Here is a 17054-nt window from a genome sequence, read left to right on the forward strand (position 1 = left end):
ATCTTTTGCATTTCGAAAATCATTTTGTAGAGAAAAGGAAACTATTAAGTTAAAATCGGAATATGTAAATCTATACACATTTCAACCTTAACGTGGTTATTCACTATTGTAAGAATTGTCAGGAATTCAAAGTGAATTTAAAATTTAAGGTTAAAATAGCCAGACTGGCAGCACACAGACTTGGTGAGTATTTTCGCCAACAGCTTTGATGTTTGTAATAATCCCTGTAATAGTTACAAGCAGAGTTATACACTAAAGTTAGAATTGTCAGGAAATCAAAGTGGATTCAAAATTTCAAGCCAACATAGCGGAATTTCCAAGAGTTCTCCAGCCAGATATGCTGTCACTTTGGCTATTTTGGTCTAACATTTGAATAAATAATTTGGTGCCAAGCAATCTGTTTATGCTGTGATATACAAATTTTTGAGGATTTTCAAAACCCCCCCCAAGCTTGATTTACCAATGCAAGGCAGAAGATTGTTACAGATCCTTTGGATGGAACACCAAGTCCACTATTGCATAGCTACATGGCCACACAGAAGCAGAAACACTCGAAGGCAGTGGATGTGTTTATATAGTGCAGATATTTTGCACCAACAGACAAAATTCACTAAGATCTGTTCCATTTTCAATTTGTAAATATTTATTAACACCAAACTGCGTGATTTTCTCTCTACGTTAATGAAATAGCGAGTTATTGCTATTATTTCCTGGATACTATAAGACACTACCGAGAATCTTTACTGTCTCTTGTGTCCTTTCTGTTTTGATGACATCTGCATCCTAGCTGTCCAGTATCCTCCCATGCCTTAGGCGAGGGGAATGTGCAGATACAGATGAAAATGCACTAAGTAGTCTACTATCTCGCAACGTCAACAGGTAGATAAGAGGACATGACCATCTGCAAGTTCCACCAATATGGTAAATTATTTACAGGCAACAGAAAAAAATGACTGGCCATATGTTTAAATTCTTTACGATAAGCACAGCAGATGTTTGTGGATTACATTTCCATAAGTGGTCATAAATGCATTCCACCACCTGCAATGTCCAGATTAGCCATTACTGCTGCATGAATATATATATGCCCTCATGTGCACTCTTCACACATTACTAAAATGTAAGGGACAACTGTAACGGTCAGTATTTGTTAAAAAATAGATACATCTGCCCTGATTTACTGTACATGTACAAAGAGTTTAATGCAGTGTTTCTTTTGTAAAGTTTCACCTTATTTCTACTTTTTTCTTGCCCTTGCTCCACATTATTTTCAGGCCCACTCTGCGGGAAGGTGAAGCTGCCAGATTCTTTGTGGCTCTCTCCAAACCAAGAGAAAGGCATGCAAGTGGGTACCGGTGAATCTGAATCGGACAGGGACTGATTGCCAGCATCCTCAAGAAGATCTCTAGAACCACTATATAAATAGGCAAAAACAGAAATCAAGCAAAGAAATTTATATTACAAAAAAGTCCATTCAGGTAGTTCAATTATTAATGTGATTATCATCAAAACGGTCTTATGACATTTGACACAAATTCTGTGCAGGAAATGGAGAATATTATTGTGCTATCTGATAAATCTTTCAGTACTCAGAACAGTTAAAGAGAGAGAATAAACTGGTAAAGTACTCAGGGCCGGCCTTAGGGGTGTGCGAGCTGTGCGGCCGCACAGGGCGCCATGGACCAGGGGGCACCCTGTGGCTGACACAGCTCGCACTTTCTCCTAGTGACAGCCTGTGAAGGAGAGCTCAGAGCTCTCCCCTAATACAGGCTGCGCTGTGTAGCGTGGCCACGCTCTGCCCCCCTGCCTCTTAATGCTGCCCTCACTGATAGTCCCCAGACTCCCCACTCGGATCTCAGTGAGAGAAAGGGGGCGGGGTTAAACGCCGATCGGAGGCGGAGCTACATGGGAAGCGGGGCGGAGCTACAGGCAGGCGAACCCTCTGGTAAGTTAGGGGAAGCAGGAAGGAGTTACTGTTCCCCCATCTACCACCACACTGCCCCCTGCTCCCCCATCCACCCTAACCGTGCCCCCTGCTCCCCTCTACCCTAACTGTGCCCCCTGCTCCCCACCTACTCTAACTGTGCCCCCTGCTCCCCACCTACTCTAACTGTGCCCCCTGCTCCCCACCTACCCTAACTTTGCCCCCTGATCCCCATTCCCCACCTACTCTAACTGTGCCCCCTGCTCCCCACCTACTCTAACTGTGCCCCCTGCTCCCCCTACCCTAACTGTGCTCCCTGCTCCCTGCTTCCTCCTACCCTAACTGTGCCCCCTGCTTCCCCACCTACCCTAACTGTGCCCCCTGCCCACCACCTACCCTAACTGTGCCCCCTGATCCCCATTCCCCACCTACTCTAACTGTGCCCCCTGCTCCCCCTACCCTAACTGTGCTCCCTGCTCCCTGCTTCCTCCTACCCTAACTGTGCCCCCTGCTTCCCCACCTACCCTAACTGTGCCCCCTGCTTCCCCACCTACCCTAACTGTGCCCCCTGCCCACCACCTACCCTAACTGTGCCCCCTGCCCACCACCTACCCTAACTGTGCCTCCTGCCCACCACCTACCCTAACTGTGCCTCCTGCTCCCCACCTACCCTAACTGTGCCCCCTGCTTCCCCACCTACCCTAACTGTGCCCCCTGCTTCCCCACCTACCCTAACTGTGCCCCCTGCTTCCCCACCTATCCACTGTGCCCTAGCTACCATAACTGTGCCCCTTGCTTCCCCACCTACCCGCTGTGCCCCTTGCTTAACAGCTACCACCATTGTGCCCTCTCTCCCCCAGCTACCACCACTGTGCCCCTCTACCCCAGCTACCACCGCTGTGCCCCCTCGCCCCCAGCAAGCTTATCTGTGCACTGCGCCCCAGCTACCCACTGTGCCCCTTGCTCCCCCACCTACCCGCTGTGCCCCTTGCTCCTCAGCTACCATCACTGTGCTCCAGCTACCACCACTGTGCCCCCACTCTCCCAGCTGCCACCGCTGTGCCTTCTCACCCCCAGCTAGCTTAACTGTGCCCCTGCTTCCCCACCTAGCCTAACTGTGCCCCTGCTTCCCCACCTAGCCTAACTGTGCCCCTGCTTCCCCACCTAGCCTAACTGTGCCCCTGCTTCCCCACCTAGCCTAACTGTGCCCCTGCTTCCCCACCTAGCCTAACTGTGCCCCTGCTTCCCCACCTAGCCTAACTGTGCCCCTGCTTCCCCACCTAGCCTAACTGTGCCCCTGCTTCCCCACCTAGCCTAACTGTGCCCCTGCTTCCCCACCTAGCCTAACTGTGCCCCTGCTTCCCCACCTAGCCTAACTGTGCCCCTGCTTCCCCACCTAGCCTAACTGTGCCCCTGCTTCCCCACCTAGCCTAACTGTGCCCCTGCTTCCCCACCTAGCCTAACTGTGCCCCTGCTTCCCCACCTAGCCTAACTGTGCCCCTGCTTCCCCACCTAGCCTAACTGTGCCCCTGCTCCCCAGCTCCCCAGCTCCCCACAGTGCCCCTGCCCTCCACCTAGCCTAACTGTGCCCCACCTAGCCTAACTGCGCCCCACCTAGCCTAACTGCCCCCCACCTAGCCTAACTGTGCCCCCTGCCCCCCACCTAGCCTAACTGTGCCCCCTGCCCCCCACCTAGCCTAACTGTGCCCCCTGCCCCCCACCTAGTCTAACTGTGCCCCCTGCCCCCCACCTAGCCTAACTGTGCCCCCTGCCCCCCACCTAGCCTAACTGTGCCCCCTGCCCCCCACCTAGCCTAACTGTGCCCCCTGCCCCCCACCTAGCCTAACTGTGCCCCCTGCCCCCCACCTAGCCTAACTGTGCCCCCTGCCCCCCACCTAGCCTAACTGTGCCCCCTGCCCCCCACCTAGCCTAACTGTGCCCCCTGCCCCCCACCTAGCCTATCTGTGCCCCTGCTCCCTACCTACCCACTGTGCCCCCTGCTCCGCCAGCTACCCACTGTGCCCCCTGCTTCCCCACCTAACCTAACTGTGCCCCTGCTCCCCCCGCTGCACACAGTGCCCCTCCTCCCCACCTAGCCTATCAGTGCCCCTGCCCCCCACCTAGCCTATCCGTGCCCCTGCTCCCCCAGCTACCTACAGTTCCCCTTGCTCCCCCAGCTACCACCACTGTGCCCCATCTCCCCCAGCTACTACCACTGTGCCCTTTCTCCCCCAGCTACTACCACTGTGCCCCCTCTCCTCCACCTTCCCACTGTGCCTCTGCTCCCCCAGTTACCCACTGTGACCCTGCTCTCCAACCTACAACTACACTACCACTGCTCCCCCAGTTACCCACTGTGCCCCTGCTCTCCTACCTATCACTACACTACCCCTTCTCCCCCACTGTGCCCCATGTTCCCCCACCCACCACTACTTTACCTCTGCCCCCCCACCTACCAATACACTACCCTTGCTCCCCCAGCTACCACCACTATGCCACCTGGTCCCCCACCTACCACCATTGTGCCCCCTGATCCCCCACCTACCACCACTGTGCCCCCTGATCCCCTTCCTACCACTACACTGCCCCTGCTCCTGCTCCCCCAGCTACCACTACACTACACACCTATTGACACACACAGTACATGGATAAAGGAAGTATGATGGGGGGGGGAGGGGGGGTGGGGGGGGGCCGCTGTGGATTAAAAAATAATGCTGCCTTGTTTAATTTGAAACGGTTTGCAAGAAAGATCTGCAAGGATTTCTTCAGCAAAAATGAAATGGCAACATTACAGAGATAAACTTATATGAATTTCTTCCAGTATTCTAGAACAAGCGTACGATACTACAAGTGTAGAAGCCAAGAAATCCATTTCATTTTCAATTTGTTGGCTGTACTGTTTTACCGGCTATCCAATGAACTTCGAGTCTCTCGATCATGTTTTTTGCCCTTGCCTCCAGACTTCCGCAATCCTCTATATATGTAAAAAAAAATAATTTGGAATGTATAAAAATCAAGTTACCACAGACAGAATCTGTACCTATGTCAATCAAAGCCCTAGTAATTTTAGAAAATAGAACAATATTCCAAAATGCTGAAACACTGCCTATACTAGGGTAGAATAGACATTTTTTTTTTCAATCCTCTAACCTTCATTTTGTGACATTGTCATGGTAACACGTGTCTTTGAAACTCACAGCCCATGTGGATTTTCGGCAAAAAACTAAACAAAACCCATAACAACTAATTATTAAACGGATTTAAAATAAATTTGATTACGTTGTCTTTGAGGGACACTATAGGCACCCAGACTACTTCAGCGCATTGTCCCAGGTCCCTTAACCCTGCAAAATTAATTATTGCATTTTTTTCATAAACTGCAATAATTACCTTTGAAGGTTAACTCCACCTCTAGTGGCTGTCTACTGGACTTTGGGTCGCCTGATGCTAGACGTCCTCACGCTATGCATGAGGACATCCAGCGTCATGTGAAACCCCATAGGAAAGAATTGTGCGTACATACTTTCCTATGGGGGAAATACTAATGCGAGCACCGCTATTGCCGCGCATTCACATTAGGTCTTCCTCACTGGCCAGCGGCGCTGGAGTCAGGTAAATGATGTTGGGCACTATAGGGAGATATAGTACAAGGAAAACAACTTTGTTTTCCTGGCACTAGAGTTTTCCTTCAATAAATGTCTAGTAAATCAAAATACGCTTTTCAGAACACTGTGTTCCAAAAACACATTAACCCCTTAAGGACCAAACGTCTGGAATAAAAGGGAATCATGACATGTCACACATGTCATGTGTCCTTAAGGGGTTAAACTGTTTGATAATAAAATAAATCATTTTAAATAAGTCCAAAAAATTATGCAGATTTGTAAATGTTGAGATAACCAATTAACTACAGCAGATCATACCACGGTCCATAACCAATTAAAATTAATAATCTCTGATATTAACATGTCATTTGCAATGAGCCCTAAGGCGCTAAAAAAAATAGGAAATTTTTGTACCCAAAGTCAGGGAATCTTCGTTTGTGCTTTCCAGTGCTTTCATTGGACTCGCCTGCTTTGTCATCATTTTTCTTCTCATCTGCACAAACAGAATACAAATTATTTAGCAAGGAGGTCTCTTCTGTTGCAGAACGAGAACACTGCGAGCAGCATATCTAAACTTGTGTTTTAAGTTCAGATATGCTGGAGGAAATCACTCCTTAAAGCATTATAGGAAAATATGAGATACAAAATATGAAATATGAATTTCGGTTTTCATACATGACTTAGGAAGAGATTCTTATTTTACAAAAGGTGTCTAAAATAAAAGCTGGGTGATATTTTTGCCACTATTTAACTTTAGATATTTTATTTGATATGATATAATGTTCATGTTGGTGTTAATGTTTTTTACAACATTCAACAGTTATTTTATAAGTCAATTCCAACCCATCACTACACAGTAACCCTCCGCATCACTTAGATTATATCTGTACCAGGAAGGAATGAAGGTAAATTTTTAGGCAGAGGGCAGTAAAAATGCGACCCTTAACTTTTGTGGAACTGCAGTTCTAATAATTGTCTCAGCCATATGCAGCAAACAATTCTAGAAGATACAGTCCATCAAATTCTGGTATTGGCCACAAAATATTGAGGACTGCAGCTCAACGCAGGAAATGCTAGCAAAAAGTGTTCAGAGCATATAAAATATGTTTAAAACGGTTTTTGAATTCTCCATCAATTAATGCAAAAGAGCACACAAGTATGTTAAATCGCACATTCACTATATTAAAGAGAGTTAATACATCTTCTGACAATGAATGGAACATGCATTGATTCCAGAAAGTGCAAACAACTTTTTAAATATCTCAAACAGGTTTATAGCAGCAAAAGAAATGCAGGATACATCAGCATATGTATTGGGACTGTGAAATAAGTGGAAAACAAACAGGAGTTCTTTTTAGAAAAAATAGTAAAATCTAAGTGCATCTCTTAAACCATTGTATTTACAATTATACTACAATGTGGTTGTGCTTCCCCCTGCTTTACAGTCCCAGTCGACCATTTTACTATGAAGAAATAAAGGTACTTTGTTTTAAAAACTTTCCTTGCACTATTTGGGCCTTAATTTATTTTTTTTCATCCAGTTTGACCGGCTCCTGTACTGTTACTTACCTCTCTAGTAAGCCTAGTCCCATGCTCTCTTACACCCATATAAATAAACAAAATTAAATATACCAGTCTATTTGTATTCCTGCAGATGATATGGTTTGAACAACCGAATTTAAATATAACTGAATCACATTAAAGATAATTTTGTGCTCTATGTAGTATGTAATTGCTTTACCTAATGCCTAAGCTTACCTTTGGCGACTTTGCTTTTGCCCTTAGACTCTCTCAGCTTGGTATTTCTAATGTATCCTCCCGGAGAGGTCTGCGCTACCTCTTCCCCTGTGGGAGACTGACTTTTGGTTAGAATGGTTTCAGTGTTAGTCCTGTGTGCTGGGGAGGAGGAAGCGGAAATGGAGGGGTTTGATTCCAGAAGGCTACCTAAACTTTCTGCAGGTTGACACTTTTCAGTCCATTGATCTTCATCCTGAGATACTGGCATAGCCAACTGCTCCTCTGTGTCTTCAGCTTTGTTCTCACAAGAGTTGGCAGTTGCAGTCTGAACCATTTCTTCTGCATCACCCTCCTGTATTGGGATTCAAAATTAGATGAAGGGTAAGCATGACAATAAAACCTATAAATAATTGCCGCCACCTTCATCCCACAAAACTCCAGAGTCGGATTGTTATTTCCTCTGGAAATGTTTTTCTTTGGCCCAAACTTTTCATGTCAGTCATCTCCCTACAAGTTACAATTTAGCCAATAGCCTCTGCTATTATCTTGCTGTGGCACCCTCAACCAGTAATTATAATAAAAAATAAGTCTTGCAGAAAAGCTGTAGTCTCAGGTCTTTTTAACTAATACTTTGCCTCATGACTCACCTTGATGCTAATAATAGTAATCAATGTTTCCATTTACACCTAATAGGCTGCAAAATGAATCCTTAGATAGGACCGTATAGACAAAAGTAATGCAAAGACCATCTATCTATATCTATGTGTGTGTGTATATATTGAAAGACTCTTACTCCGAGTTAGTATACCCCTTATACTTATTGGTATTGGATTTCTAGTGAGCACTTTAGTGCCTGGGTACTTGTAGCTATTTATATGGTTTATTTTCTGCATGTATGCACTTTATATTCGTTAAATATATAAATATTTTTCTATGCAATTCTATAAGGTGTGCCTGGAGTTTATTTCTCTTTGTATGTGGTTTGTGGACCTGCAGGGGTACAGGTTATTTTGTACTCATTGAGCACCCTGCATTTTCATGGCTGCATGTTAGAGAGCACATATTAATCCAAATCTGTAGAGCACCATCTATACTCTGTATGTATATGTGGATATAGTAAGTGAAAGGAGTCCATGCAGAGAGAAGGAAAAAAAACGGGAGAGAAAATGTCAAGAGGTATTACAGAGTAAGAAGTATTATTCCGTGTGTGACCTGAAAAATTTGGATAAGTGTAATTATAAGACTCACCTCTATTTTAATACTATGCCTATCACTAACAAAAGATTCCTTTAGTTTATTCCGTGATGGACGTTGCTTTTTCACTTTAAGTGCAAGCTGAGCTTTCGCCCTGTGGGCACTAGTGTCTAAACGCTGAGTTTCTCCCACACACACATCAAAATCTAAGTGGAAGAGGAGGAAAAATAAATACATTAATACAATCACATTGTGTTACTATGATACCTAGCAGCCAAATGAATAGATCTCTTGGCACATTCAAGTACAATTAAAACCAAAATATAATTGGACGCTGAATCAGACGGACTCCTCTAAGGAAAATTATTTGGCAAATAACATCAAACTGTCCGTTCACATACGGTTACTCTGTATAAATGTTGGGCTCTATAAGTGTTGAAACACAAGTATAATGAAGAGCGGAAATGGTAGCACGAAAGGGAAAGAGATATAAAACCAATGTTTAGTTTTTACCTTCTACTGGATCTTCAAATTCTAAATCTTCTGGAGTTTGTGCCACACTAGGATGGCCCCTCGACAACTCTGAGCAGATTTCATTAATTTCCTCGTTCTTGTTGGATGGTAATCCTTTAAGTTCATACGCATGCAGCCTGTCCTCAAGTGCAGAGATCTGTGACAGTAAATAAGTATCTTTATACAACATCAGTATCACAGTTTTATCATACAAATTAAATGAATACTTCCTACTTTATCCAGGAAAAATAAACTTTGTGTCAGCAAAACAGAAGCTGGTTTTAAGACAGGACAAAATGATCATTTTTGTAAATGACCATCCATGACCAATTATAGCCTTAACACCTAAATGCCGAGCCATAGTTAAATGGACACTGTAGGCACCCAGACCACTTCTGCCCATTGGAGTGGTCTGGGTGCCAACTCCCACTACTCTTAACCCTGCAAGTGTAATCATTGCAGTTTTTTTATGAACTGCAATAATTACCTTGCAGGGTTAACTCCACCTCTAGTGGCTGTCTATTAGACAGCCACTATAGAGCACTTCCGTGTCCCTAGCTCTGTGCTAGAGCGTCGCTGGACTTCCTCACGCTGTGTGAGGACCTCCAGCGTCGCTCACTTCCCCATAGGAAAGCATTGAAAAGCATTTTCAATGCTTTCCTATGGAGAGCTCTAATGCGCATGAGGTTTCCTCAGTCGGCGGGCGGGATCAGTCTTGCCCACCAGCTGACGGAATCACTGGGAGGAGCGGCGGGGAGAAGAAACCACCTCCGAGAGACATCGGCAGGGTCTCAGGTAAGTGACCTGAAGGGGTTTTCACCCCTTCAGCTACCACGGGATGGGTGGTAGGAGGCAGAGGGGACCTGCAGTGCCAGAAAAAAAGGATTGTTTCCCTTTAAGTTTGTATTAAAAGAGGAGAGTTAAACCATTGCCTCCGTTTCTCCACTTCTCTACTTTCAAAGAATGGCCTGGTTTATAACAATGACTAACAGAGAGCCAATATGCAGGCATTCTGTTCCAAGACAGAGCTATATACAACAGTGTGGATTTTTATGTTTAATTATATATTTTCAGACTTAACAAATATATATTTCTTAAAGGGAAAATGTGCCCATGATTGTTAAAATTGTGTTCCTTCACTTTATATTGGTATTAGAAAACACTTAACTTATAGCCCACTAATCTCATCAGGTCACGGGAGATGGCAAATTAATTTACCGGAGTTGGATATCGAAAGTTTTGTTCTACATTGTCTAATACTCTACAGTTATTATCTGCCTCTACAAAACAAGGGATTTGAGAGCTTTACCTTTTTTCACCATGCTTACACCTTGACCAACAGTACAAATTGAAGTTGAAGTCTTCTTCTAACTGTTTGACGTGTGACTGGATAGAAACGGACCTGTTTCACTACTTTAGGTCTTGCGGGCATATTCAGGTATTTTGGAAATCTATTCCAAATGTCTCAACCTTTTTGTACACATCTCCTTTCCACTCACCCGATTTGGTAATTTTGGGAATTTTCATGAGCACCCCACCTAATTCTTGTCATAGCAGTAGTGGCCAGGAAAACCATCCTAAACCATCTAAACCATCAGATTTAAATTATTTCACCAATTGTCCCATTTCATTCTAAATTGCAACACACTTTCCAAATCGACCAGTTGAAAAATTGTGTAACCATAAGGAATGGCGAACCAAAAAACTTTTTCAAAACCTGGCACCCATTTATTAACTCCTTTGACCCCAAAATTAAACAAACTATCCAAAACATCACTTTTCAATATACTAACTGGTACTTACAGCAAACTTTATTGAATAGCCAGTAACTATTATGTTAAATCCAGATTCCAATTGTGACCCAAACCAATAATATCCATCCAGAAGACTTCTCATTATCCTTATAGGGCATTTTATCTTATATTCTCTCACCCTTGCCTCCTGACCTATAAACTGACTTGTTGGCTCAAGTATCCAATGGCATGTCTAAACCTACAGATACAGGCTAATTGTTTTGTTTTAGTTAATATTTGGTTAATGCTACTTAAATTATTACTTGATCTTTTTATTATGTGTTGCTAATGTGCAAGAAGTCAGATTTGAAGCGGCGTTTACTGTATGCTATTCATTTAGTACTTTCGACATGATACTTTATTATTTATATAGCGCCAGCAAAATTCCGTAGCGCTGTACAATGGGATATGCGGTTATTTTTAATGCCTTCTTGATCAAAATACCTCTTTCCTTTGTATGCTCAACCAAAACAACAATTAATAAAATGTTTCAAACTTACAATTATGTTACTTATCCCCAATACTTTACAAAAGTGTAAAATAAAACAAAATATAGAAATCCACACCTCTTTATTATGCAACTGGGTGCCTCCATCTTAGCTCACCATCAATCACTATTATAAACTGACACTGGCACTCAGCAGAGACAGAAGATTAAAAATTTAAAGGGTTTTATTCTTCCTGCTCATTTGCAGTGTTTGTCTTGGTTGTGACTGGAGAGAACTGGATTATGATGTAATCTGCTAAATCTTTAATGTAAATTTAAAAGTATCTCATGAAAAATATCACATGATAAAAAGTGGTTTTCTACTCTATTCAATAGTATACTTCAAGAGAAGTCACAGACCCCTATAAATATAGGGAATAAGTAAATAGAATATAAAAAATAATGGGACACTTTCCATGATGTACAGAAAGCCTTATGGCGGGTGCGCCTGTCACAGCCACTTTGATCCCAAGTATGTGTCCATGCCCCCCATAAGGACCATGGAGGAAGATTTAATACTACAGGGACAGTGAAAAGGGTAAACGTACAGGCAGTCTGAAGACATATTTCAGAATATCTATTTTCTCACCCTTGCATTCAGAGTACCAATTTGTTCTGTATGATGCCTGTCTTTTTGTTTCAGAAGCTCTCTGTGCTCCTCTTCTTTTTTTTCAAATTCTATTTCCCTGAAAGGAAAGCAAAGAAAGAATATAATGTGGTGAGTCATTGTAAGCCAGTGTGCGCTCAAGTCAAACAAAGAATCGTTAACAAAAAAAACTTTTTTTTAGTAATCCCCAAGGAATTCTTAAGTAAAAGATATTACAAAAATGTGTAAAAGAGAGAATCCATGTAACACTTTTACCAATATTAATAAAAAAAAAAAATTAAATACAGCAATCCAGCCAAGTCTCTATTGTAAGAAATGGAAATGCAAAACTGCAATATTGTATAAAACTTTCTATGACTGGGGATAATCTACTTGATAACAGTGTGATAATGATCAAAGCTTTCAGTTGCATTTTACACCACTCAGCTAAAGCAACAATAGCTTACATCCCTCTAGCAGTTATCCTTCCAACCAGCTTTCCGTGCAAGTTATTAGGCGATCAGAAGATCAGAGTAATTAACATCTAGGTGTACCCATGAACTTTGCGTTTTCCCAAGCCATTCTGTCCAATCTACCCAAAAACCAACCCTAAATTTTCACTTCTTACAGAACGTTATAGTATAGCTGGGGGGAAGAGATCAAAGAAAAGTACTTGTGTAAAGATGGGACTCTCTGGGAAAAGAGGGAGTGATAAACCACTTCTGGGAGGGAAAATGGATTCTGGGACATTTAGTTAAGGATTGCAAGAATCAGTTTTTAAAAGGACAACAGCCAAGGAGGTCACCCTCGATCTCTCTTCGTCTCTTTTGGGGAGGACCGCAGCAACCAAAGGTGCCATGGCAAACAGAGAGACTGTCCTAGAATACCAAAGATGAAGGCACAAGGGGAAGATCTTCATTTAACCCCTTAGTGACCGCGGACGTACAGGGTACGCCAGACAAAAAACGGTCCTTAATGAACGTACCAAATACATACACCAGTCAAGCCATAAGACTTGCTTTCCCCACAGAAATCTCACTTTAACAGTGCTCTCATTATTGCAAAGGATTCTGGGAAGGCGTATGTAAATGAGCTCGACAAAGAACCACATTTTTGCCTCATAATTCCACTTGATACATGGATTCCTTGGAGCATGTGTCTGCTGTATACAACACTTTCAAACACAACTCAGGAAGAAGAGCAAAGCCAATGAACCCCTCGTGGATAGCTGTTTGTTAATGCAACTCATCAGCATGAGGTTGGTTACTGGCTTGCAATGGAGGCTTGGCGTTACTTGTAAAGTACATATCAAGAGAGTTATGGTGGGGAAAAAACGTGTGGATGAAAACCCCTTCCACCTTAAGTAAGTGGATAGGTAATACATTGCTAAATACAAACACACACACCAGTCAAGCCATAAGACTTGCTTTTTCCACAGAAATCTCACCTTAACAGTGCTCTTCCTACTGCAAGGGATTCTGGATTTTTGGCTCATAATTCCACTTTATACATGGATTCCTTGGAGGATGTGTCTGCTGTATACAACAGCTATGAAACACAACTCAGGAAGAGTTCTTTGTTGAGCTCGTTTGCATACACCTACCCAGAATCCCTTGCAATAGTGAGAGCACTGTTAAGGTGAGATTTCTGTGGGAAAAGCAAGTCTTATGGCTTGACTGGTGTGTGTATTTGTGGAAGGGGTTTTCACCACACTTTTCCCCCACCACAACTCTGTTGAGATAGATATAGATATATATACACATACATACACACACACACACACACACACCTACCTACCTACGTACGTCCGAGGTTGGGAAGGGGTTAAAATAACATTCCAGGACCATAAAAATCTCAATTACTTCATTAAGGGTATGTAACCTCTCTCACACATAATTTGTAAATGCAAAACTATTAATTGGACAAGAGAATCAGCTAATCGGGCACCCAGTCTGAGGCTTCTTCATTGAACCCTTGGACCACTTCTGGAAGCAAGGTGGTAGAGCAAACGGGTGCCATTCATCAAACTTTGAGATTAAACCATTCAACTCCGTAGGAAAAGATGCGCAGAGGCTAACTTGGCACCATAACAACTTAACATAACTACCAACTGTTCCAGGGAGTACAAATACAAGAAAGCTACTTACTTAAGCTGAAAATCCTTCAGTAGCTTTTTGGCCTTGGCATATTTTTTCTCCAATGCATCATACTGCTCCTGTGTTTCTTTCAAGTGTTCACTAACAGTTTTGCAAAGTCCTTGAGCTTCCAGCCAGTAGGTTTCCAACTTTTTAATTTTTTCCTTGTTTTCGTCAATAGACTGCTGATACTTTATCTTGTTAGCCTCCCAATCCATTTTTTCAGTTTCAGTAGCTTTAATCTTTTTTGGGGGGAGTGGGGATAAAAAAAAAAAGTCCAACATTAACTCCAACCTTCTATGGCAGGTGTAGGCAACCTTTGACACTCCAGGTGTTGTGAATATATTCCCCCTGAAACTTTGACAGCATTAAGAGCATTGTTGGAGATTTAGTCCACAACATCTGCAGTGCCGAAGGTTGCCTACTGAGACATAGTGCTAGAATAGATAGGCAGAGGAAAGAAATGTATACTTCAGAATGCATATATAATTTTTTTAATATACACTTACTTAACTTTCTAAAGAAAACAAGGAAAAAATATATAGACTACTATCAAATTAAGACCAAGTAAGCATTTCACAACTTTAGTACGTCTAGCTACATGGAAACAGTAATTACTAAATTGCTAATATATACCACATCAACCAACAGCAAGATAAAATGTAAAAATGCATACTTACTCGGTCTTTCAGCTTGCTCACTTCTGCAGTAGTAACTGCATGTTTGAGTTGAAGCTAAAGACAAATAAAAAGAGAACAATGACAAAATCACAATATGTACACACAACTTCCTTGACTAGTTCTAATAGATAATAAAAAACAAAAAACAGGAATATACACAGCACAAGTGTACTGAATATAGTGACTGTACCTACTACAATTACTAACTTATATAATGTAATTCACCTGTCTTAATAAAATAAGCTAACAACTCCATTCTGAAGAATGCTTGAAAGGCATGAGAAACAACGCTTTTCAACTTGCTTTTATTACAGTCTGAATGGAAGCATGTTTGCAAATGGTGAGGAAATTGGTGTGTCACTTTTCGCAAACCATTATCTTACAAAAGAAAAAAGTGTAGACAGACACGCAGACATGTAGAGTTTCCAAAAATATATTAAGGAAAACTTTTCTTTTTTTTTAATGAAAACAACCACCACAAAACATTATGTGTTTGATTGCACATTTATAACGATTAAGAACTATAGTTTACCGACAGGGCATTTATTTTCTGTGGCTTATTTTTGTATTTATGTATAATGAGCAATAACAACTTTTGAATTTAAAATGTCACCTCAAAATTAACTTTCAATTGTAACCTGTGTCAGATTAAAAAAGTAACAAAGAGGACTGTATAATATAACACTAACATACCTCTTTAAATTTAAGTGCCAGTTGTGATGAATCCATATCCAAAGCAAAATTAGTTTCCTCACTCTCAGACAACTCAAAAACCTCAACAGAATTTCCACCAAGTAAATGAGTTCCTAGATTGTCTTCATCTTCATCATCATCATCATCATCGTCGTCATCGTCGTCATCTTCATCAAAATCTTCCTGTATGCAAAGTAGAAATGCATGGATAGACTGAACACACAAACTGCCCCACCTTAAACTTAAAAGAACACTCCAAGAACCATAACTATTACAGCTCACTGTCGAGGTTATGGTGCCAGGACTGCAGCAGTACCCTCGCAGAATAAGCACAGTTTAAAAAAAAAAAATTACTTTGAGTTTGACTAGCACCTGCAGCCACAAACCTCTCCTGTACTGAGTCAAGCCCGACAAAGCAGGACTGCACTCATTGACCGTGAGCACTCCGCTGACACTCTCAGCCAATGAGCCAGCTCTGCATAGCAGGGCTTAGCTCAGTGGAAACAACAAAAGCTCTTCGCAGAAGCTTCTGGCTCCAGAAAAGGTAGTGATGGGCGCCCAGATCCGAGATTGCACACGGGCAGCCCTGGCATCCTAACTACTCTACAACTAAAGTGCGTTTTGAGTTTTCCTTTAATTCACAAGGAGGAGGTTAACAATGTACTTAGTCACCATGTCAACTGTCATTCAGAAAACGCTGTATTCTGAATAGCATGTGCCACCGAATATGAATCAAGCACTGGGCTTTCTCCAAGACACAAATACTTCTACTTCAAAATACAGGCATATTAAAACCACTTCATAAAATATGTCTAAGTATGTATGGACGAAGGCTAATAGTACAGACAATTCTATTATAGGTAGTTTGATATTAGTATTGAAGCCCTCTCAAAAAGTGGTGAATTTTTAAAAATATTGTATATTGATATTCTTGGAAGAGTCATGAAAAGTTGTTTTCAGGTTTTCTTCTAGCTGTAGTCAAATATATCAAACTATTTAAAGCTGGCTTTATGAATTTGTGGAGGGGAAGGGAAAATAGTTTTTTTTTTGTTTTTTTTAAACTATTAAAAATATATTTAAAACATTCTGAGTAATACATTGGTGGGCTTAAGTAATCAAGACCTGGCTCAAGTTTAAGAAACTAAAACAGTGATTCCAATATAATCTGATTTTCTCACTGGATCGGCACATTTGTGTTTACATTAAAAAGCCTTCAGGGACAGGCTATGGACATCAGAACAACTACATTAAGCTATAGTTGTTCTGGTGATTAGACAAAAATAGACAAACTGGAAAAATGATCTAGGGTCAGTTATGCTTTCAGTGGCTACCTTGGCATTATGTTTGAAATTCTTTCAAATAACTGAATTGTCACTTTAGTAAATAACCCTGTCATGGTCTTTATAATTGCTGCTCTAAAATTGCATCTAAACATTTAAGGCATCTGAGACGGCATGTTCCATGTTTATTGTTACTATTGTAAAGAATCTTTCTTTCCTTTCTGTAAGTTAAGTCTCCTTTCCTTTGTTTTTTTTTAAATCTATTTTAATTGAAAGAAATTCCCTTCCTGACTAACCCAAACTTCTCTTCTATGTGCTGGTGCTGCTATGTCACACTTGGAAACTTATCACACATTTTCTGGAATACCAATTTACTTCAATGCTACCGGTTGATTTACAATCTTATTTTTCTCTGGTATTTGATAAA

At 41.9% G+C, this 17054-nt stretch overlaps 1 protein-coding gene across 1 annotated transcript in view; it reads right to left on the bottom strand.

The window, feature by feature from the left end:
- Window positions 1-17054, bottom strand: part of LOC134571467 (neurabin-1-like) — an 80096-nt gene that overhangs the window by 7633 nt on the left and 55409 nt on the right. Inside the window, exons 7-16 of the mRNA XM_063429731.1 lie at window positions 15348-15530; window positions 14655-14708; window positions 13987-14216; window positions 11843-11939; window positions 8974-9130; window positions 8515-8666; window positions 7288-7618; window positions 5944-6022; window positions 4830-4898; window positions 1231-1414 (exon numbers count right to left, since the gene is read on the bottom strand). Of these exons, the coding sequence (XP_063285801.1) occupies window positions 1231-1414; window positions 4830-4898; window positions 5944-6022; window positions 7288-7618; window positions 8515-8666; window positions 8974-9130; window positions 11843-11939; window positions 13987-14216; window positions 14655-14708; window positions 15348-15530 (1536 nt within the window). The remainder of the gene's footprint in view (window positions 1-1230; window positions 1415-4829; window positions 4899-5943; window positions 6023-7287; window positions 7619-8514; window positions 8667-8973; window positions 9131-11842; window positions 11940-13986; window positions 14217-14654; window positions 14709-15347; window positions 15531-17054) is intronic.

Source organism: Pelobates fuscus, chromosome 8 (genome assembly GCF_036172605.1).
Source record: "Pelobates fuscus isolate aPelFus1 chromosome 8, aPelFus1.pri, whole genome shotgun sequence".
Classification (NCBI taxonomy): domain Eukaryota; kingdom Metazoa; phylum Chordata; class Amphibia; order Anura; family Pelobatidae; genus Pelobates; species Pelobates fuscus.